This window comes from Jaculus jaculus, chromosome 17, assembly GCF_020740685.1.
Source record: "Jaculus jaculus isolate mJacJac1 chromosome 17, mJacJac1.mat.Y.cur, whole genome shotgun sequence".
NCBI lineage: Eukaryota > Metazoa > Chordata > Mammalia > Rodentia > Dipodidae > Jaculus > Jaculus jaculus.
In genome coordinates, this window is record NC_059118.1 from 20346533 (window position 1) to 20370268 (window position 23736).

At 53.7% G+C, this 23736-nt stretch overlaps 1 protein-coding gene across 3 annotated transcripts in view; it reads right to left on the reverse strand.

Annotated features, from left to right (window-relative positions):
* Positions 1-715: 715 nt before the first annotated feature.
* The window catches only part of Poc1a (POC1 centriolar protein A), a 92388-nt gene continuing 69367 nt past the window's right edge, over positions 716-23736 (reverse strand). For 2 of the 3 annotated variants that reach the window (XM_004664311.3, XM_045136982.1), the window contains 2 exons: positions 22964-23107; positions 716-1411 (listed from right to left, as the gene is read on the reverse strand). In XM_004664311.3, the coding sequence (XP_004664368.2) occupies positions 1313-1411; positions 22964-23107 (243 nt within the window). In that variant the 3' untranslated portion in view covers positions 716-1312. The remainder of the gene's footprint in view (positions 1412-22963; positions 23108-23736) is intronic. The other variant, XM_004664312.2, reaches the window with a different exon arrangement.

Consider the following 23736-nt stretch of genomic DNA (forward strand, 5'->3'; position numbering starts at 1 on the left):
GAAAGAGGTCAATGCTTCACACAGTGAGAACCGGAGCTTCAGAGGGGTGAGAATGGGTGACAGGCAGAACCTGAGCCCCACCCCAGAATTCAGTTCTGTTGGTCCACTGCTGGCTAGAGAAGGCAGCTAGTTTCCCATGGCTGCTGCCCTTTACAATTCAGCCTAGGCTGGCTCCTTCACCAGTCCAAGCTTTTAAACATCCGGGCTCTGCCTCTCTTAGAAGCTGCAGAGGCTGGGACCCCATTAAGCACGTGGTACTGACAGCTCCCAGGAAGATCTAACGCTGTCCCCATTCCCCCCTGGGCAGGGCGGGTGTGCAGGGGATAAAGACCTCCCTGGCTGGCGGCGATCCAAGAGGCTGAAGACTGAAGGCACAGATGACACGCCGACATGTGGAAAACACTCGCTCTGGCTTCCCCAGTCCACATGTGGAGGAAGGGGCCTCTGGCAATCCTCATGAAGGAATGGAAACGAGGGCGCCGGAGGCCTCTGGGACCCCGCAGAAGCCAGTGGGGGCAGGCTGGAGGGAGGTGACTTGGCTGCCCTTGTTCCCCAGCCCCCTTGACCAGCTGCAAGCAAGGGTGCCCTGGGCCTCAGAGGCAATCCTCTAAGGGCAGAGGCCCTCTCAGGGGACCGCTGTCATTCTCCCTTGAAGGGCCCTGGGATACAAGGACTGGTGAGGTCTCGCCCAGAACAAGCCATTCCTACAACAAGATCCATCAAGTCGGTTTTAATTTTCAGATTCCTCTGCTTTCATGCATGCAGAAAGGAAGAAGCCGTCAGGCCCCAGAGAACATATGTGGAACAGAAATCAAGGCCACTGCAAAGCCACCACCCACGCCACACCAAGCTTATTCCTGGACAAACCTGACTCAGGCGGGCCCACTGGGGCTTCTGTCCAATGGGGAGGAAAGTCTTGGCTCACACAAGCAGTGGGCGGCCTATTTTGAAGCCGTGGCGGGAGTGGGGAAGGGCACAAGGCAAGGGTAGTGCAATAAACCTGGTGAGGCTCCTCGGGGGGATAGCCACAACCTCAGGACTCCAAGGCAGCTAATATTTTTCAAAAGGCAACTTTTTGTCAAAATATGATGCTGCTGGCTGGGCCTCAGCCTCTTTTCTGTGGGCCTTGCCCACTGGGGGCCTGCAGGTGCGAACAGCAAGATGCAGGGTAGGAGGGCCCGATCCAGGGCTGGGTATACATGTGCTTCCCATAGGACTGAATCCCTTTATTTACCCAGGTCCCTCATACAAATCCCTGGCCTGCTGCCCCCCCCCCCCAAATTGACTGAGCTCCTGATTCTTGCTCCCCTGGTCATGGTGTCGTTCTCTGCATGATTAGCTGCTGGTTCTCTAGGCACTGCTTCAGCCTGTCCTCCGTCAGTGTCAGCCGCTGCTCCAGGATGGACACTGTCTGCAAAAGAAAGGGTGGTCAGGCTTGGGGTGAGGAGGCCACCTGGCTGCCCAAGTGGCAGGAGCTGCAATTCCCATCGATGGGTTCTGCCTGACCCTTCATGCCCTGTGCTCTTGTTTCTGGAGTTGGTGGGCAGGAGGATGATGATGCAGTGAGAGAAAGCTGACGAAAGGCCTCACAGCCCTTGATCACTCTCCAAGACAAGTTACGGGGTCAGGAATTCTCTGCCCTGATGTGGGCGAGGCTCTGTCCAGAACCACTGGAGATGATTAATCATCTCCATCCAGAGGAAAGATAGCTGCCCTATCAATGGCGGGTCCTGCCCATGACAGCCCTCCCCTCTACACCCATGGGCTGAGTCCTTGCTCTGCGGCCCTCTCCCCCACATCCTGCACAATGGCTGTCTGTAGCTCTGGCCACCTGGGGTTGTGTGTGCATCATGGACCAGGACTAATCTTGTACACAGGGCTCACAGACAGGCTGCAAAACCCTAGCCACATCTTCTGGCTTTGGACAGTGTCTGGTCATCTCACTTCTACCATTAAGGATTGGTGGGGGCCTTCTGCACACACCTGGGCCACACCAACCACTGAATGACCCAGTGAGGATGAGTTCACTGTGGAGAAGGCCACCGTGTATGTGACAGACGTGGGTCCTGCATGGTATGGCCTATTGGCAGGCAGGCACCAGAAGAGGTAAGTAATTTCACTGCAGGATTCTCCCCATAGGTACTGCCCCAGTCCATGTAGTCTCTGAGCTTGGCCCAGTGGAAAGGAAGCTTTCATTGCGCAGTAAAACAGTGAAACGAGCTGGGTGTGGTGGTGCACGCTTTTAATCCCAGCACTCGGGAGGCTGAGGTACGAGGATGGCTGTGAGTTGGAGACCACCCTGAGACTACATAAGGGGAAATTCCAGGTCAGCCTGGGCTAGAGGGAGACTCTATCTTGAAAAACCAAAACCAAAACATACAACAACAAAAAACCAGTGAGACACTTTGGGACAGTTTGTCCTCTAAGACTACTATAAACTCTCCCAGCATTCTGCACGGGTGTCCGCTGCCATGGCGGGTGCTCAGCCTGGTGGCCCCTTCTGGATGAGGTGGCCGGTGATGGGAGGGTTTTGCACCCTGGGTCACAGGATAGTGCCTGGAAAAAAAATTTCACTGCCCATGGAACATGAAGTGGACCCTGAGAGGCAGAGCTGAGCTGAAAGAAATCATCACATCCTCTGAGCTGGCCAGCCAACCCGGGAATGGGTCTGCGTCTCGTAAAAGTGGCGGTGGAAACAGCCCCCAGCTGGCCCGAGCAGCATTCCTGGAAGTTTCCACTGGCTGCTGCAAAATGCACACAGCCAAACAATCATTCTGTATCCAGATCCTTTCCGACAGTCAGTCGGGACTCAAGGCCACAGTGGGGCAGCCCAGCCAGCTGCATTTCCTTTTCTGCCTGTGGTTTTTTTTTTTTTTTTTTTTTTAAAGAAAAAAAAAAGGGCTGGAGAGATGGCTTTGCGGTTAAGCGCTTGCCTGTGAAGCCTAAGGACCCCGATTCGAGGCTCGGTTCCCCAGGTCCCACGTTAGCCAGATGCACAAGGGGGCGCACGCGTCTGGAGTTCGTTTGCAGAGGCTGGAAGCCCTGGCGCGCCCATTCTCTCTCTCTCCCTCTATCTGTCTTTCTCTCTGTGTCTGTCGCTCTCAAATAAATAAATAAAGAAAAAAAAAAAACTTTTCACAGGAACCCAATTTCTAAATGCAGAGACTGTGGGCTCAGAAAATGTGTGGGTGATGCTGTGCATAGTGGTGCCTGCCTTTAATCCCAGCACTCGAGAGGCTGAGGTAGGAGGAGGGTCACTGTGAGCTCAAAGCCAGTCTGGGCTACAAAATGAGTCCCAGATAAGCCAGGGTAGAGTGAGATGCGAGACCAATGGGCAACACGACCTACACTTACTTCTTTGGGGGGGGGCGGCCATACTTCAGCTTAGCATCTGAAGCACTGAGACCCTGGTGTACCCCCCCCACACACGTGCACATGCATGCAAATAAAAATTTAAGAAAAAAAGTGCTCTGGAGCCAGGTATGGTGGCACACGCCTTTAATCTCAGCACTCAGGAGGCAGAGGTAGGAGGATCATCATGAGTTCGAAGGCACCCTGAGACTACATAGTGAATTCCAGGTCAGCCTGGACTAGAGTGAAACCCTACTTCAAAAAACAAAAACAAAAACGAAAACAAACAAACAAACAAAAAAACAAATCAAAAAAAGTGCCCTGTAGAGAATGGGAGGAAAAAAAAGGTGGGGGGGGAGCTTGCATGTTGCCCCCATACCAGCCTGATGTTAGCAGTGCCATCTCTGTTCAGCTGCACTTCCCTTGTCCTGTCTGCCCTCGAGCTCACCCTGCCAGGGGCCAGGTGGCAGCCACCACCAGGCTACTGGGCAGTTCACATTCACATTTGTTTTACCTAACCTACTTGGCGCCTAGAGGTCGGGCCAGGGAAAGGTGCATGCTTTCTAGATTTTTGAACAATAGACTGCATCCTCTGACTCTCACTTTCTTTGAGACTTCATTTCCCCAGAAAACAATGATCCTCCACAGTCCAGCTGAACTCTGGAAGTCTTGTTCTCCCATCAGCAGGTAAGTTTCTGCTGCAGGGGAGAGGGTCCCCCCATCAGAGCGAACTCGTAGCACTGCTTACACACACTTGCTCAGGGTGGGTGCTACAAACAACCAGAAGGCTGGCAGGTATGTCTAGGCCACAGGTCTGAAATGGCCAGGTTAAACCACTACTATGCCAGAGAGAGGGGAAGAGAGCATCTAGGGTACCATGGAGGGGATAGGGCACCCGTGGCAAGAACTGTTTTGGGACTAGTTTGTGTGGCCTTTTCATACTGTGAATTTTTTTCCCCCTTGGTTTTTCGAGGTTAGGGTCTTTTATATATATATATATATATTTTTTAAATTATTATTATTATTATTATTTTTTCCGAGGTAGGGTCTCACTCTAGCCCAGGCTGACCTGGAATTCACTATGGAGTCTCAGGCTGGCTTCAAACTCATGGTGCTCCTCCCTCCTCGGGCTTCTGAGTGCTGGGATTAAGGGCATGCACCACCATGCCTGTCCCAAATGTCATACATTCATTTAGTTTTACTTATTTTATATATATATATATTTATTATTATTATTTTTCGAGGTAGGGTCTCACTCTAGCTCAGGCTGACCTGGAATTCACTATGGAGTCTCAGGGTGGCCTCAAACTCATGGTGATCCTCCTACCTCTGGCTCCCATGTACTGGGACTAACGGCATGAGCCACCACACCTGGCTGACTTACTATGTCGTACCAGGCTGACATTGAACTCACAGTGACCCTCCTAGCTCTGCCTCCCGAGTGGAGTGCTGGCACTGAAGGTGTATGTGTGCCACCATGCCCAGTGCCTAGTGCGTGACCTTCACCTGCTGGCTCAGAGCAATAAAGGGTGGGCAAACATCCATGCCAGCCTGGACCATAGGACTAAGGACATGCGGCCTCAGCGTCCAGAGGACAGAGGCAGCGCTCTTCTCTCTGGCCGTCCGGCGGGAGGGTTAGCTCAGGCCACGCCTGTGAGGGCCGCAGCCAGGCTGGTCATATAGGCAGCTGGGCGTCTGCCCCACTTCCTAGTCTTGGTCCTGCCCTGGGAATTCTCCTGCCACACATGGCCTGTGTTGGCCAGGCTGGGAAACAGCTAGTACCTACCCTGGAGGATAAGGAAGACTTTACAGGCACACCTGCCCAGCAGCCTTGACTTTCTTTTGTTCAAGGGCAGAAGAGAACTGGCCTTACAAGTAGCCCCATGACCCACACTGCCTCCGGTCTTTCTCTGGCCAGAGGAACAAAGCCCTGGCTGAGTCCCTCACAGGGGTGCATACCAGGCCAGGTAGTTTGTGTCCAGAGGGGAGAGCACCTGCCTGACATGGTTGGTGCCCAGGGCTTTTAGGCAGGGAGAGAGTGGAGAACTTTAGGGCTATGGCTGTTGCATAGGCCTGTCTAGATAAAGTGGCTGGGGGGAAAACCCTTCATTCTAGGGTCCAGACTCTCCACTGTGAGACCCCTTCCATCCGTCAGCCTTGGAGGAGCCAGCCGCTTACTCCCTCTCCCGGCCCTTATGCTGCCCACGCCAAAGCTGATTCCGAAATGCTGGCTGCAGTGTGATGCGTCAACTCAGGAGAGACAGCGGGAAGTCCCAGAACGGGTTCATAGGGTGCCTCCCACCTGCCACCCCTTCTGCCATGCTTCCTGACACTCTCTCTTCCAGAAGCTTCACTGGGCAGCTGACATTATTCACAGAGCTCAGGATGTGTCAGACACTCTTTAGAAACCCTTCAGGGTATGAGCTTTTATCACCCACTTTTTGTTTTTTCTTTTCATTTATTTGAGAGAGAGAGAGAAGGATAGAATGGGCACACCAGGGCCTCCAGCCACTGCAAACGAACTCCAGATGCGTGCGCCCCCTTGTGCATCTGGCTTATGTGGGACCTGAAGAATCAAACCTGGATCCTTAGGCTTTGTAGGCAAGTGCCTTCACTGTTAAGCCATCTCTCCAGCCCTATCATCCACTATTCAGATAAAGAAACAGAGACACAGCGACATTAAGCAACTGACCTAAAGTCACAGTTTTTCAAACCAGGGTCATGAATACCATTGACCTGGCTTTGGAGAGAGTGCGAACGCATCATGTACTATGCATATTGGCCTTGTCTCTCCCTCCTCTCACCTCTGGCTGGGTCTGAGGGCTTCCGCAGTGCACTTGTACTTGCTGCCCCCCTACTCCATAGCTTCTAGCCCTACACCCAAACACAAGCAGCCTGAGGAGAAAGGTGCGGGGCCCAGTTGTCACCCTGCAGTGGCTTCCTTTTGTCCTGGTTTAGGCATCCTGAGCAGATGGGCCTTAGCTCCAGACCTGCCAGGGACACCTAGTAGCTCTAACGCCATCAGGAAGCACACAGCTGCACATTCCTGACCTCAGGCATCCCTCCTTCCCAAGTAGCAGCTCCCCCCACTCTTTTCCAAGGCAAGGTGTCGCTCTAGCCCAGTTTGACCTGGAACTCACTCTGTAGCCCCAGGCTGGCTTCAACCTCATAGCAATCCTCTTACCTCAGCCTCCTGAGTGCTGGGGCTGTGCGCCACCACGCCCATCCAAAAGCAGCCTCTTACCGTCTGAACACTTTCATATGAATGGTTCTTTTAAACCAAGGGAAGGCAATGTTATGGGGACGAAGGCCTGTACCAACAGGAGCCTCTTCACAGACACCCAGTGAAGACCTAATACTCTCATTTTGGGTGCTTTCACCAAGACGCTTGTTCCCTGTGGCCTAAGTGACTAACCCCACAACAAGCTGGTGTCCTACTTTCTCAAAGACTAGGCTGAACCTTAAACCCTCTTCTTCACACCTTATACCGGAACAGGAAGCTAGAACGAGGACCCCTGTCGGACCTCTGTCATCCTCCTCACTTGACAACACTGCCTGACTCATGAGGTCACAGCTCTTGAGGCCAGGGTGGCAGAGCCTAGTGGGCTGAGATCATCAAAGTTCCAGAAGTCTGTTTTATTGATTTAAAGATTTTTTAAAATTTACTTGTGGAGTGTGCGCGCGTGCATGTGTATGTCAGAGGATAACTTTTGCCAGGTATAGCTGTTGCATGCCTGTAATCTCAGTACGTGAGAGGCTGAGGTAGGAGGAATGTTGTGAGTTCAAGGCCAGCCTGGACTATAAAGTGAGTTTGAACTTAGCCTAGGCTAGAGTGAGACCCTGCTTCAAAACAAAACAAGAGGGCTGGAGAAATGGCTTGGTGGTTAAGACATTTGCCTATGAAGACTAAAGTACCCAGGTTTGATTCCCCAGGTCCCATGTAAGCCAGATGTACAAGGTGGTGCGTGTGTCTGGAGTTTGTTTGCAATGGCTTGAGGCACTGGCACTCCCATTCTCTCTCTCTCTCTTCCTTCTCTTAAATAAGTAAATATTAAAAACAAAAGAAACAGAGACGACTTGGCTGTGCTCCACCTTCTCTTAGACGGGTTCTCTTGCCTCTGCAAACACGCTGCCAGACTCAATGCGTCAGGCTAGCGGCTCCTTGAGCTTCAGATTCTTGCAGCTCTGCTTCCCATTGTGGGCGTGCTGGGATCACTGACGCATGTGCCACTTTGCATCTGGCTTTATGTGGGTGCTGGGGACTTGAACCTGGTCTGGCAGGCTTTGCAAGCAACTTTAACCAATGAGCCATCTCCCCAGACCACTGTCAGAAGTTTTATTATCAAAGTTCCATCAGTCAAGAAGGTCACCTGGGGGCTCGTTTCTGAGCCACCTTCGCCAGCTGTTACTGACGACTTCTAGGAAACCACAGTCTGCTCCTAGACCCTTGTCTGTCATGGCTTCTGTTCTTTCCTGGGAAGGGTGGCGGGTGACAGCGTGGAACCCACGCCTGGAAGTCAGGTTTGTTGCTTGAGGTTGGCTTATGTTCTGCCTGTGGCTGCTTCCAGCTTCCAGCAAGGCCTAGGCGCTCCACAGTTGAAGACAAAGCTTGCCGGCTCTTGCCCCGAGTGGTGCTGGTCGGCATCTGGCCTGCGGGGCAGAAGGCATGAAGGTGCGGCCGGGTTCGGGTATAGGCTAAGCAGTCACACAGGCCAGTGGCTGAGCTGGAAGGATGGATGTGTCTGGCTTCGGGGGGGCCTTGAGGAAGTGAGGCAGGAGCTCAGGTGGAGGAGCAGCTCCTCAGGCGAGAGGAGGTCATGCGGGAGAGCCAGCAGCGAGGGCCTCAGGATCGGCAGGCCATGTGAGGCATCTTCATCTTCATCCTTCGGGCGAGGTTCTTTAGCTGTACTTGGGTTTGTGTAGCTGTGGAAAGGCAAGGTGAAGACAAGGACGAGGGGGAGGGTGGCTCCGACTGAGAGAAACATGGATAAAACCAGCTGGAGTGGTGGCTTCGCAGTTAAGGCATTTACCTGTGAAGCCTGAGGACCCAGGTTCGATTCCCCAGGGCCCACGTAAGCCAGATGCACAAGGTGGGGCATGCATCTGGAGTTCGTTTGCAGTGGCTGGAGGCCCTGGTGCACCCATTCTCTCTCTCTCTAATAAATAAATAAATAATAAAAATATATAAAAAAATTTCTGATGAGCTAGATGGGTGGGGTGGGGGGGTAATCAGACAGTAGGGGCATTTTCTGAGGCAGAGATTCAGGTCAAGGCAGAAGGCAGCTCCAGAAGGGCCGGGCTGAGTGTGAGGCCCCTTGGAGAGAGTAGAGAGGGCCAGGTGGGCCTGCAGTGGTCTGGGAAGGGGCCCAGTCAGCAGCAGTTGCTGTGTGCTTCTGAGCCAGTCCTCGCTAGTGGGGTAGCCAGAGGGTGGAGACGAGGAAGGGAGGCCAGCAAATGAATCCACAAGCCCTTGGTGCTGGAGCGCAGAATCCAAGGTGTGGGGGCCGAGGGCCCTGCTGGACTGCGGACAATGCCAGGGATGCTGCTGTAAGTGGCCGACCCAGGTGAGCCGGCGGCGGGGGTGGGGAGGTGCTGGGGACCCATCCAAGAACACAGTGAAAAACGGTTGGGCCAGGTCTTGGCTCTGGACAGCCCAGCTGGCAAGGGATCCAGGAGCTGGGCCAGGGGGTGGGGCTTCCACTGTGACTCATCCGCCCGAGCTCCTGGAGGAAAATCCTCCTAGGACAGGCTCAACAATGGCATTCTATTTCCATCCAGATTCTCCTGCCAGGGGAGAAGCGACATAGTGATCTGTCTCCTGTTGGGGCCACATTCACAGGCCGAGTGCGTCTTCTCTCCCTCACAGTTCAGGACGTGTAAGACATTTTATGTAATGCCCCGAAGGGCTTTTTGTACACTGTCTAAAAAGAACTGATTTTAAAGTGACAGGCCTTTATTTTTAGTTCCCTAGGAACTGTAGTGATTCCCAAAGAAGTTGCACTGAAATGCCAATCCTAAGGCATGTCTGGCACCTGTGCCCCTCACCCCAAATGGCAGAGGGATACGAACACAGCACCAAGGCCCATTTTGATAGAGCACTGAGTTACTAGGGCCCCACAGGACTCCGGGACCCCAAAGAGCTGAGCCTAGTTCCTGTACTGTTCCCTCACCCACCAGTGACCCACACTGGTCAGCTAATGTTCCTGGTACAGGATGGGGCCTAGGCTTGGCCATCTCTGTTGGTCTCTGAGGTGGCTGAGGGAAGAAGTCTTGGCTCCCTGGACCTGTGTGACTGGGACTCTGGCACATGGGGCACCATGAGGCCAGGACTGGTCTGCAAAGACCCTGCCTGGTTCCACAGCAGGTGAGGGGCACAGGCGGCTACAGCAATCCTGGGGGCTCTGCCTAGTTCTGGGGAAGAGTCCTCCAAGTATCTGATGGAGGAGGTGGTGGAGGAGAGTCCAGCATCCCCTGGGACAATGGGTTTCACCCTCAGGGGTGGCGAGACAGCAAGAGCAGGTACCACTCGCCTGATGACGCACAGGCCCAACACCTGCAGTCACTTTCCCTGGGTTGTGCGGGCCTTCCTGTATCCCCTCTATCTCCCACTGTTACCCCTGCCCAGTCTCCCCCTGGTTCGGGCTGAGTGCTCCTTCCTGCAGCCACGTGGGCCTTTCCTTTTCCCAGCTTCCATCCTCTTGTCATTTCCGAAGCTCTTCTCTCTCAGTTCTCATTTTGTTCCCTCTCTCTTCCCACTTTTCACTCTGCGCTTGGGAAGAAGTCAAGAGAACAAAACGGAGTGAGTCTGGTCTGCGAGGACGGGGTCCCAGCGTGCCTCGCCTGCTCCTGCGCTGGCTGACTTGGAAGGAGGGCGCTACTTGCGGTTGGAAGGCCTCTGCGGTGACACATCCTAAGATGGGCAGAAGGCAGGACTTCCTAGCAGGCAGAAAGGGCCCGAGAAACACTTGTGGAGCTGCTGGGAGGCCAGTGTGGTTGGCCCAGAGTGGGCAGGAACAGAGATGGATGCCCCAAGGAAGGTCGAGTCGAGGCAGCAGAGACCTCAGCCAGAAAGGGAAGGAACAGGGAAGCCCGGGGTCATCGGGCCACAGGTCTGAACGGGTACTGCCGGGGAAGATGGGTCTCCCACATGCTCCTGTCCAGTTTGTGGGGTGCTGGTTTCAGGATGGACTCCAGCTGAAGAACTGACCGTGGTCATCTGCTCCCACAGGGACTGGGCTGCCACTTCAGAATGCAGACCAAGGGTGCACCCTCAGAGCCAGGGTCCTTTCAGGAGCTGCTCCTTCTCCAAGGCCACTGTTGCCACCATCTATGCTGAAGGCTTCTCTTGTGAAAGCTACAGACCGAAGGGCCATGGACACTCAAGGCTTGTGACCCTCCTGCAGGCATCTAACATCTACACACTGTCCAAGCATCTGCCTTATGCTGCACAAGAGTCTCTAGCTCTCAGGGGCTTCCAGGCACTGCTGCCCTCTCTCTGGGCACAGTACCAGTTCTGGCAGGGCTGCTTTGAAACAAAGCCGCCCTACCACCTCTGATGGCGAGCGCTGTCTCCAAGGGAGGAAAGACGCCCGAGGTGCTTGGCATCGTGACCAGCCAGCCGCTCCAGCTGTTTCTGGCTGCTTGGCTAGACCCTAAGACTTCCATGGCAGGCCTCACTGGAAGTCCCCCATGCACACCCCCTTCTGGGGTGGCCTTTCTTCCTGTGGCTGCCTCTTACCCCAGCTAGAGGACTTCTCCATGTCTAGGTCTTGCTGTAAGCAGAACCCTGGGTTCTCTTTGGCGAGTGATAGCTGGTGGGGGTTTCCTTCTGGGCCTACTCAGGGTGATAGGTGGAGGGCTGGGGCGGGGGGACTGGGCCAGGCTGGTGGGTGGAGGTGGGGAGCTGGCCCCTACCTACACATCCATCGAGCCCTCTGCCCAGGTGAGCGGAGCTATCGCTGCAGTCTAGCACGGAATGCTGGGGCCTGGGTCATGTGACGGGTCAAGATGACAGGGCAAGTGTGTCAAGCAGAGGTGGCCCCTGGGTGAAGCCTGGGAGGGGCAGTGGAAATGGTAAGCACAGCAGGGCAGTTACATCAGGACTCCGGCCTGAGGACACCCCACATCCAGGCAGTGTGGTGGGGCTAGGTGCTTTCTTCTCAGAACTCAGGGGCCAATTTCCTGTCTGTCTGGCCCCTCAGCATCTTAGTGACTCCTCTCGCTCTACTTTCGGGGCACCCTTCATACTCTCTCCTCACTGCTTCTGCTGTGTCCCTTTCCTTCCCAACAGTTCACGCTCCTTGGCACAGCACTCACATGGCTGCCGTGCGTGGTGGCGCACGCCTTTAATTCCAGCACTCGGGAGGCAGAGGTACGAGGATCACCGTGAGTTCGAGGCCACCCTGAGACTACAGAGTGAGTTCCAGGTCAGCCTGAGCTAGAGTGAGACCCTACTTCAAAAAGAAAAAAGAAGAAGTCCTGTGCTACGGGTCACTGCTGCTTCCTGAAGGCCCAGTCCAGCTTCTCCCAGGATTCCCTCCTGGCCCCGGCCCACGCTCAGGTTGTCTTCCTCTGTTCCCAGCATGTTATGGCTGCAACATAAGTGAAGCCCTTGGAAAATGCTGCCAAGTAGTTCCCAGTGGGGAGCTTTGTCCTATTTGGCAAAGAACAAGCTCCGGACCTGGACGGCCTTGGTTTAAATCTGAACCGGACCACTCGCTTGCCGACTGACTGGCTTTGGGCACGTTACCTAACTCGGGTTTAGCTTCCTTGTCTGAAAAGAACAGCTCTAATAGAGCCACAGCAACACTGATGTGAACAGCTAATATTTATGCAACACTTGCTCTGTTGGGCTGGGCACGACTCCCCCCAGCTGCTGCCTTGTCGAGTGAGCTTTGGAATACTGAAGAAGTCCTAGATATCAAAGGAACTCACTGATGTCCCAAAGAGGGTGGCCTGTGGTTGGGCCTGGGAGGGTCTGAGCCACTGGGGGACAAGGTAGTCTGGCTCTTCTCCTGTGTTGGAAAGTAGCTTTAAATCATTTCCAGGATTGTGGCTGACTGGGGCTTCCTCAACAGGTCTCTCCAGAGGCTCTAGGGTTCCCTAGTCCCCTTCTCACAAACACAGGACTCAGATTATTGGGGAGCAGGAGGGTGCCAGCTGCTTTGGGTCAGAGGGAGAGTGCAGTCATCCTGCCACACCAATAGGGGCACAACTGGCAGTTGGCCCAGTGCCCTGCCCTGGACTGTGCAGCACAGCGTCCAGCTTCCCTTCAGTTCCATTGCAGAGGTGGAAAATGTGGAATTAATCTCCCCTGTAGCATGGTTTTGACTTCACTCATATTTGAAAGATCTAAAACAGATGAAATAAAAGGGGAGTCTCTCCACTGTGGGGTCTTGTAAGCTATCAAAACAAAGTGAGCATGCTGGGCTCGCAGCCTGTCCCAGCTCTGCGCTGTCCCCGCCAGCCCTAGCTTGGTTTCTTGGTGTATGCCCATGAGCGGGTGCACAAGAACACATGTGCACACAGGCGGTCCTGCCCTGCTGATGGCACCTTGGCACATGTGAGGGTGGCTGGGGGCTGAAGGAGCCCACCCGATTCACTGGGTATAGGCTGCTGGCCTGAATCCAACCCTTCTCACCACCCAGGTTCTTCATTTCAGCCCACTCATGGCCCAGCATCGTATGGTCTGTGGCACAGGGGCTTTGAAGTCTGGGGGTGCCAACACTGGCTCTCAAGCAGCCTGGCGATACCAGTCTCGCTCTAGCACAAGGGCAGAGTCCTGTTTATTCTGGTTCATTGCTGTCATCCTGCTCCCAGACACAATGCACACTGAGCGCGGCACGGCTGATGCTGGACCCTGAGTGCGAGGAAAAGTGCAGAGAACACGGCGTGTCTCCAAAGGCCAAGGGCGGCCGTGCTCTGAGCAACACTCACCGCAGCTAGCTCGGGCCCTGGATCGGGCACGCCTGAGGGGATGCTGGGGGAGGGAAGCGGGTGGCAGGGGTCCCTCACCCACCTCCAGCGTCAGTCTCTCACCAGCCAGCCCAGGAAGAGAGGGCATCTCCTGGCTTGAGCAGGAAGGCAAAGTAGGGCTAGAGGAGATAGGCCCCCCTTCCACCATGGCCCTGATTTCATGATGACTGAGAGCTACGAGGCCTTGACTGTGGAGGGAAGGGATGAAGACTTCCTCTCAGGCTGACATCTGACATGCTCAAGGGCTTGGGATCACCCACGGCTGGCCCACAAAACACAAGGATCTAAAGAGATTCCTCACCATCCCTGGGCTCGACCGTTAACCAGTCACCTTCAGTCCACAGCTGCTGCAAGCAACCCACGGTCGGCTCTTGGCTCCCTGAGCCTGCGGGTCCCCACTTCTGCTTCACGTTATCCCAGGGGTATAGAATTTCTCCGACGACGTTTCTGCCTGCCCCCGCCCCCACTTCTACTGAGGGTCAGCTCTCTTTGGGAAATACACGAAACACTATTTTCTATCAGTGGATTAGCCACAGGATTAAGGAATCTCGACTAATGTGCCTTCTCAGGGCTTTACAGCAACTCCTCTGAATTAAGTGCAGCCTTTCCATGTCACTGCTTCCCCTAAAAGGAGAAACTATTAAAAAAAAAAAAATCCACCCCTCAACATTTGTAAAACCAGAAGCTCCTTGTGCCCGTGGAACACGCTCGCACGAGAGAGACGACCTGAGCCAGGCCTGTCACTGTGGGCTTGGGTTTAAGCCCCTCTCCTCACCAGCCATGTGCACGCCCCCGGGGAAGCCAGGTGTCTGCTGGGATAGGACAGAGGCCGCTGGTTCTGATTACCAGGGCCCAGTATAACAAAATTGTCTCAAGGCTGGGAGATGGCTTGGTAGGTGAGCACCCTGGGGAATCCTCAGTACAGCCTGGCAAGTTGGGCTGCATCCTCTCCCAGCTCAGGGAGGGAGGACACAGGCCATCACGATGGGACCTCAGGAGCATTCCCTGCCCTGCCAAGCACCCACTGGCCCACAGTGCAAACAGACCCTGCCCTGAGATCCTGCCTAGTCTTCTGGAGCCCAATTCGATCCTGATCAGACTGGGGGGGGGGTTTACAGTATTGCTCCCTAGATGCCATGCGTAGCTCAATGCTTCTGCTTTCCCTCCCTCCTGTAGCCGAGGCTCCCGAGGGTGACGAGGGTCCGTACCCACGGCACAGGCGTGGAGCGGACGCGTGCAGGGAAGCGGCAGGCTGGCGGCAGCCGTCCCGGCCCTGTGGCGGAGGCGCTTCACCAGAGATTATCAGGCAGCCACGGGGTCAGCGGTGACTGGGTTAATCCTAGAGCAGCGCGAGCCTGTTGAGGGCGGCCTGCCATCGAGTTCACACGGGGCCCTTCTCGTGGTCTGTGCTTGACCCTTGCTTGGAAGTCCCCTGAGGAGTGAGGGCAAATCACTGGCGACCCCCTGCCTTTCTCTAAGTACACTCTGTAGCGGCCCGGATGAGGTGTCCCTGCCTGGGCCTTAGACCCCTCCCAGCTCCTGCCTGCAATTTTCCAGCCCTCCCCCCCACCTCCAGGCCTGTTTGCAGCTTCAGAAGAAATCTCGTCTGACCGACCGTGAACATTCCCAGGCTCCAGAGGTAACCACAGCCACGGCCCAACCCGTCTGGCAGGCGGGGGCTTTCAGTGCGCAGCGTCTTTGGGGAGGGGTGTTTGCCACCACAGCCGCAGACTGGATGGAAGATGGAAAGCAAGAGCTGCCTGCCAGGTCCCCGGGGGAGCAGCCATCGGGGCCCCCATGCAATCGTCAGCATGAGCCTGTTTTGCAGTGCTGGTGGCGGGCTGAGTGCCACGAAGGGGGGCTACATGTTGCTCTGACTTGGTACTCGGGGAGCCTGCGGCCTCCCCCACTTCTCCCCACTGCAAAGCCACAGGAACCTGTGGATAAAATGCCAAAGTGAGCAACAGGGCTGGGGAGGGGCCGGGGTGCAGACAGATGCTCTTCCTCTTCCTGCCCAGTGCCTCTGCAAGGCGCCAAGCAAGCGTGTTCCTGCCACAGACCAGACAGGGTCTTGAGTCCCGTGTCCCAGGAAGGAACCTCTTCGTGGTGGGAGAAACAAGTCTTTTATCTGCGAACCCCAAGTGTAGGGCTCAGGCTGTTTGAACTTAACTGGGTGGAAAGGGCAGCCCTTGAACGTGTATAAAGGAACGTTCATCAAAGCTCAGTCCACTCTGGACGGAGACTGCGAGGGGCCAGGTGCACTGGCAAGTGTGATGTGGAGCAGGCTGGGTTCGGTAGACACAAACAAGTGCTTTCCTGTAAACAGGAATTGACGGGGGGCACACAAGGTGACTTTTACTCCACACCTTCCCAACAAATTGGGTCCTGGCTCAGCTGGGAGGACCACCCCCAAGGAAATGATTACTTTAAAATACAGGAGTCTGTTTCCACGAACAGTGGCTGGCCATTCTAACAAAGAAGGGTATCTAGAGCCCCAGAGAGTGGTCAGGCAGCTCGGCCCATGACACAGCAGAACAGCCCAGCAGCCCACTTGCCCGGCTAGCGCGGACCTGACCCCCCGTCAAACAGGGAACTGCCAGGACACAGGGGCAGAGGATTCATACAGGTGAACCACTCCAAGTCCCCAAACCAAACGAGCAAAAACCCCTTGTCCTTGCTGAATTAGGTCAGTAGTCCTGGTCAGTAGTCCTACAAACTCTACCACTAAGGAGACCCAAATCAGGAGGGCTAGGGGGTCCTGGCTCCTCTTGTGTAAATTTCGGGTCCTGGAGCCCAGCATCCTCCATGAGCCACAGGAGCCTGAATGTGACATCACAGCATTGCTGGGCTGGCCCGAAGCACTGAGTGCTATAAAAAACAGTTGGAACAAGAATTTCATGGCTTGATATTTTTAAAAAGCAGCAAGACATGAAACTGGAGTAAAAAATAACTGCTGTCAGCTTCAGAGGCAAAACCACGAAGCCACCGGCTGGGCCTGTGCGACCCTCACAGCACCCTCGCAGGCTTTCCACACCTCTGCGTTTTACCCCAGGGGGGTCGGAGCCTCTGTCACCCAGGAGTGTATCCAGGCCCTGCCCAGCAGTCCTTCTGGCCTCTTGGAGTGTGCGGAGGGATGGGGAGGGATGCATGCAAGAGAGCCAATGGGGAGGTGAGTTTGTGCAGGAATGCTGGGCGCGGGGGGGGGGGGGGGGGGGGGGGGGCGGTGATCTCTCCTTGCTTGCTGGCTAGCTTTCTAGTGTCGGTAAAAGGGACCGCAGGCCAAAGAAGTGACAGAGGAGTGCTCAGCACTGCAATATCTCTATCACACCTTCCAAGGCTCAGGGTCCATTGTGGAAGAGGTGGCGGAAAGAATGTAAGGGCCAAAGGAAGGGTAGGACTCCTTACAACATGTTCCCCCCAAGACACAAAATGGCCTGGATATCCTTGACCTCACAGTGCCTGACACTACCTATACAAGACCATCATAATAGGAGGAAAAGATCATGACATCAAAATAAAAGAGAGACTGATTGGAGGGGGGGGATATGATGGAGAGTGGAGTTTCAAAGGGGAAAGTGGGGGGAGGGAGGGAATTACCATGGGAAATTGTTTATAATTATGTAAGTTGTTAATTATAAAAAATAAAAAAACAAAAAAAGGACCTCAGGTCACCCAGCAACTCTGTAAGAGCACAGAGTGCACAGGTCAGGTACCCCACATCAGCAAGAAGGCTGGCAGCCCTGTGGTCCAGCCTGGACTTCCCTAGGGGTGGTCACCATGGAGAGACCTGGTCTGGGGGAGGGGACAGAGAAAATGATGTGGGGCCTCATGGGAAGACCTGGCCCCTCCCGGAGACAGACGCTGGCCTCTGCCGCCTGCACCACAAGATAGACAAAGAGGTGTCCTAAAGCACGGGGGGAAGCCCATACGGCACGGGGGCAGTGTGGGGAAGCACAGGGAGCAGCGAGAGCCACCACGGGACTAAAGGCATAGGGGGAGGCAAAGCCCTGGGAGCAGGAGCAGCCTGGGCACCTTGCTGTGGGTCCTGGCTTTTCTCTGGACTCCTCTGGCGACTGGGGGGCAGCTAGCTTTGTCAGCACAGGGGACTTCGCCAGGCCCAGCGGGTAAGTGACCTGGGCAGCCATAGCACAGATGTGGGTTGGCTGGGGAGGCGATGATGGGGTTGAAGACAAGCTCAGAGTGGAGCTCCTTGAGGACAGACACACTGTGTGAGGCACAGGTATAACGAAACACAAACAATCCCCACCTCAGCCCTAGTTCCCTTTGAGAACTCCTGTGTCCCCCAAAGCCCCTCAAGGAAAACCCAAATCCCATTGTTAGGCAACACATTTTCCCCAAAGCCATTATAATTTGATTGTCTCGAGAAGTGAACTCTTTGAAGAGCTTCAGTCTTGGCTCCTGATGCTGCAGTCCAACTTCAAAGTTTTTATGAACCCTTAAAATCCATCCCTAGTTTTTTCATTTTTTGAGGAAGGGTTTCTGCTCTAACCCAGGCTGACCTGGAATTCACAATGTAGTCTCAGGTGGGCCTCGAACTCATGGGTCTCCCGAGTGCTGGGATCCAAGGTGTGCGCCCCCGCGCCCGCTCCAGCCCCACTCACACCCCATGCTGCTGCCATCTTCTGTGCTCACCTCCCTCCGAGGCTGGGACATCTCTTCCAGGTCCCCTCTCCTCCCTGCCCAGCTGGACACTGGAACTTCCTGGCCTTGAGTCTAGCAGAGGCTGTGTGTGGGATGTCCACTCCTGCGGCTCTCAAGCTATAACCTGGCTTAACGACTTCCCTACTCTGCCCCTCATACATCACCAGCTTATTGCTGGGCTTTACCACTGAGCCAGCACACAAATTAACCAAGAGCTTCAAAGTAGCGTCTAGAGGACCCTGGTAGACTTGGCTATCGCCATTTCTAAAAGAGGAAACTGAGGCCAGGAGAATGACATCACCTTCCCAAGGTCGCCCAGGTGATCAGTGGTGGTGTTAAGCCCTGGGATCCAGGACAGCAAATGTACCTAGACATCTGATGGGCCGGTGGCTCACTGGGTGAGCACAGCAACCCTGAAACCCGAGAGTGGACTTGCTTCTCCTACACTTTATGAAACGTGGCTGTTCTGGGCTCAGCTGGGAACTAGCACAGGCCCTAAGAACAGCCTCAAAGGGTAGTAAGGAGGGGTCTCTCCTACACAAGGGAGCAGGCCGAGGCAATAGTGTGTGTGTGCTCTGGCTGGCAACCACAAGGGCTCTGCAATTTCAGAGCCCTGAGCAAGAACTTCTGGGCTTATCTTTCAAGAAGGGCAAATTTGGTCTGAAGGAAAGCTAGGGTCTTGTGTAGGCTAGGCGAGCCCGACGACTTGCAGGAAACTTCTTGATAAAGCCATCCCAAACTCCACCTAAACTGTTTAGTAAGGGTAGCTGGAGACGCTCTGACCCACAGTGGCTGAGATCAAGATCACCTGCTTCCTGGAGAAGCCAGGCTGTGGATTCCATGGCTGACCCAGGCACAACAAGCCATTGTTTATTTATTTTTTACTTTTACTGATTTATTTGAGAGACACAGGCAGATAGAGAGAGGAGGGGGAGAGAATGGGAGCACCAGGGCCTCCAGCCCCTGCAAATGAACTCCAGACACATGTGGCATCTTGTGCATCTGGCTTATGTGGGTCCTGGGGAATCGAACATAGGTTCTTTGGCTTTGCAGTCAGGTGCCTTAACTGCTAAGCCATCCCTTCAGCCCCCAACAAGCCATTATTAACGCCTTAGCCACACCTGACAAGATGTTCTCTGCTGGGAAACCCAATGGGAGGATGAAGTAGGGCCACAAAGGACACCCCTGGGAGAGCTGCAGGCCTCAGAGGTACGCACCGGAAGGACAAGGATACAAACCCTTCACTTCTCAGGACTTTCCAGTGAAAACAATTTGGAGAGACCTGACAACCCAGGGGCGTGTGAAGACTGTCCCTGCTTGGGAGGTTTAGGACAACAGGACAAAGAAAAGGGTCCCACACCTTTCAAGGTCATTCCACAGTCTATTTCCCACTACAAATGCAGTTTTGAAAAATAATGTAAGCACTTTGTGAAAACTGTATTCCCCCCCAAAACAAAATAGCGCAACCTCCATTCTGGGGTTAAAGGATTTGGTTTCTTTCTTTTTAAAAATTTCATCTTATTTACTTATGGTGGTGGGGGGAGGAAATGAGCATGCCAGAGCCTCTAGCCACTGCAACAAACTCCAAACACACACACCACCCTGTGCATCTGGCTTTACGTGAGTACTGGGGAACCAAACCAGGGTCCTGAGGATTTTCGGGCAGGTGCCTTAACTGCTGAGCTCTTTCACCAGCTCCAAAGGACCTGGTTTCTACTTCTTTGTTGTGCGTGCGTGTACATGTGCAAGCACTTGGAGGCCAGAGGTTAATATTGGGTGTTTTCCTGCTCTCCACTTTGTTTATGGAGGCAGGGTCTCTCCGCTGAACCCAGAGCTCTCTGATTTGGCTAGTCAAGACAACTAGTTTGCTCTGGGAATACCCTGCTTCTGCCTCCCGAGTGCCAAAATTACAGGCAGGCTGCCATACCTATCCAGTATTTATGTGGGTGCTGAGGAGTCCTAGGGGTTTGAACTCAGGTCCTCAACTTTGCACAGTGAGTTCTTTACCCACTGAGCCATCTCCCTATCTCCTAAAGGATCAGGTTTCTGAAGACGTGCAAGCCCAAGGGCAGTTTGGTCTCTGCTTTATCTGAGAGTGGAAGGACAAGGTGCGAGGTAGGAACTAGGCTGCCAAAGGGACATCCAGACACCCACCACAGGCCATACAAGAGCCTTCACTTATGCCCTGCGGTGCCAGTTTCTTCCAAAGATACTATCATGCTTCTAACTGCTAACACATGACAAAGCCTTCCATGGGCATCCCTAAAACAAGGAACAGGAAATATTTTTAGTGCTAAGTTCCTCTGGATCTAGTGAAGTTATTTTTAGCTATCTTCTCAGACTATATTTCCAATTTTATCCTATAAAGTTCTAATTGATTCCACCTCCCCTGATCTCTCACTTATTGAGGCTGTGAAGAACATTAGGTGATTTCTGACAGGCTGGAAGAGAGACAGAGAGAGAGAGAGAGAGAGAGAGAGAGTGTGTGTGTGTATGTGTGTGCGCGCGAACATGCGTGTGTGTTGTTTTCGAGGTAGGGTCTCACTCTAGCCCAGGCTGACCTGGAATTCACTATGTAGTCTCAGGGTGGCCTCGAACTCACAATGATCCTCCTACCTCTGCCTCCCAAGTGCTAGTGCTGGGATTAAAGGTGTGCACCACCACACTCAGCTTGTTGTTTTTTTTTTGTTTGTTTGTTTGTTCAAGGTAGGGTCTCTCACTCTGGCCCAAGCTGACCTGGAATTCACTCTGTAGTCGCAGGGTGGCCTTGAACTCACAGCGATCCTACTACCTCTGCCTCCCAATTGCTGGGATTAAAGGCATGTGCCACCACGCCCAGCTTTTTTTTTTTTTTAAACATTTTTATTTATTTCAGAGAGAGAGAGAGACAGACAGAGGATACAGAAATAGGCAGGTAGAGAGAGAGAGAGAATGGGTACACTAGGGCCTCCAGCCACTGCAAACGAACTCCAGATGCATGCACCCCCTTGTGCATCTGGTTTACATGGGTCCTGGGGAGTCGAACCTGGGTCCTTTGGCTTTGAGGGCAAGTGCCTTAACCGCTAAACCATCTCTCCAGCCTTTTATTTTTATGTTTTAAAAAAGACGTTATTTATTTATGAGAAAGAGTGTGTGTGTGTAAGAGAGAGAATGGGTGCACCATGGCCTCTAGCCACTGCAAATGAACTCCAGACACATACGCCACCTTGTGCATCTGGCTTACATGGATACTGGGGAACTGACCCTTGGTCTTTAGGCTTAGCAGGCAAATGCCTTAACCTCTAAGCCATCTCTCCAACCCTTGTTTTTTTTTTAAAGACTGTATGTTGCTTATAACTCTCTTAGAATAAACCTTCTTCTCAGAGGTTAACAGGCTTGCCAAAACATCTACGTGCCATGTCCTGGAGTCATACAACCATAGTCCTTCACACTTGACATCTCCTTGTGTGTGCTCCATCTGTGGGCCCAAAGTGTGCAGTTTTGGATAGAATACTGGAACACTCCAGCAATGTAACAGTCTTGCACACTTAGGCCAAAGTCCAGAGGAAGGGAGATGAGAAGATGCCAGACTGCTTGAGCTCCATTTTGGCTAGAGGTACCAAGGGTTCTCTGCGTCCTCTGGTGGGCTGAATTGGAGACCATTCTTCCCTCTTTTTTTTTTTTTTTAATGTATTTATTTGAAAGAGAGAGAGAGCAGGGCCTCCTGCAGCTGTAAATGAACTCCAGATGCACACACCACTTTGTGCATCTAGCTTTATGTGGGTCCTAGGGAATCGAATTTGGGTCCTTTGGCTTTGCAGGTAAGCACCTTAACTGCTGAGCCTTAACCATTGGGGAAAGGCAGCCAGGTTATCAGGCTTGGTAAGCAAGCACTTTCTAAGCCATCTCTCCAACCCCTCCTCCCTCCTACTTTTGCAACTATTTCTTTTCCTAGTAGGCCAAATGGCCCTCCCACAGCCTCACTAGGCACGAGTCGAGTCGGCATGGGAATGGGGAATGGCAGGAGCTTCACATGCTACCTTGCCCGTAGCCCCGCCTCATGCCCTGTCAGCCACCCTGAACGTCACTCAGCCCCCTGGACTTCACTCAACTCCCTGCCCCTGACTTGGAGGCTGGCTGCTTCCCCTGTTAAAACCACTCTGCCTCCCTTGGACGAGTTGCCCCACCAGGCAAGCCCCCAGTACTGGCTGCTATCTCTTGGCATCTTGCTATTGTTGAAACTGCTACTTGTAAGTTATAAGCTGCCAATGTAAGCTCCAGAGGGTGGGGCCCACATTTCTCTTAATAATGAGGGTCATGGTCAAGGCCACAGTGAACTGTTACTGAGCTGAAGTCCAGAATCAGGCACAGGTCACACACTTTACAGAGAGATTCATCTCCCTTAATCCTCACCCCAGGCCCAAGAAACAGAGCCCAGGAGCGCTTGCATGCTACAGAAAACTGCATCAGGGTTTGAAGAGCTGAAGGCATCCCCGCAAGGCCATATGGAGGACAAACGGCAGTAGCAGGCTCCAACCCAGAGCTTGGCTCTCGCAACCTTAGCACCCTCTTCCCCCGCCCTGTCACATCCCTGCTTGTTGAGCTGAGAGGGGGATGAATGGGCACCTCTGTTGTGTCTGGGTGGCCGCATTCTGGCAGGAGCTCATGTGAGTGAGGCTGGAGTCTAGCGGCCTGGCCAGGCCTGTTCAAGACTCGTTAGAGCCAGGATACCAGGGCAGGCAACTACTATTTCATTAACTGGAAAACTGGTCCACTATAATTATGTATTAAAAAAATTCAGCACTTGCTGGGCATGGTAACATACACCTAGAACCCTGGCGCTCAGGAGGCTGAGGTAAGAGGATTTTTGAGTTTGAAGCCAGCCTGAGGGGAGACCCTGGCTCATTAAAAAACAAACACCGGCATTTGCTGACTAACAAGGGTCCAAATGCCAGACCAAATGCAAGCAAGTGGGTGAGATCACATCATGGCCTACCTGTGTAAGGACGTCCAGCTGGCCCACAATGTGCTCCAGTGTGCTGGTCAGCGTCTGGGGCATGCTGATGGGCTCCTGTGGCTGGCTCTGCCCTGACTCCAGATTCCTGCTTCTGTCTGGTGGGATGGGGAAATCCACTTCTGGCTAAAAAAAGAAAAGAGTCCCTCAGTCTCTTCAGTGCTTGAGAAAACATGAGCAGAGGAACATCATCAAAGGATTGCACTGAAAACCAGCAGGAGCCCACACAACAAAATAAAACAACAACAAAAAACTGCTTCTGAGGGTCAGAAAGCAGCAGCAGTGAGGCAGGGTCCTCACGTCCAGGTCCCCACGGCCACCTTTCAGAGCAGAGGCCCCCAGTGGGGAACAGAGAGCTGGGAGTTCAGGCTGCAAGGGGCCGGGCTCATGGCTGCCTCTGCTCTCGGAGGCCCTCAGCAAGGCTGGCCTGACTCACATCTCGTCACTCACTGGGCACCTACAACAAGCACCCTGGTGGGGCTAGAGATTCTAAAGACAGCCTGGCCCTGAAGTCGCCCTTCCCCCACGTCAGTCCAACTCCAACTCCACTTCTCAACGTGGGCTATCCTGGGCTTCAGTTAATGCCTTTTGAGAAAAAGTTTCATTTATTTAGTTGAGAGAGAGAGGCAGAGAGACAGACAGTGAAAGAATGGGTGCACCAGGGCCTCCAGCCACTGCAAAGAACTCCAGATGCATGTGCCTCCTTGTGCATCTGGCTTACATGGGCACTGGGGAAATCCTTGGGCCTCATAGGC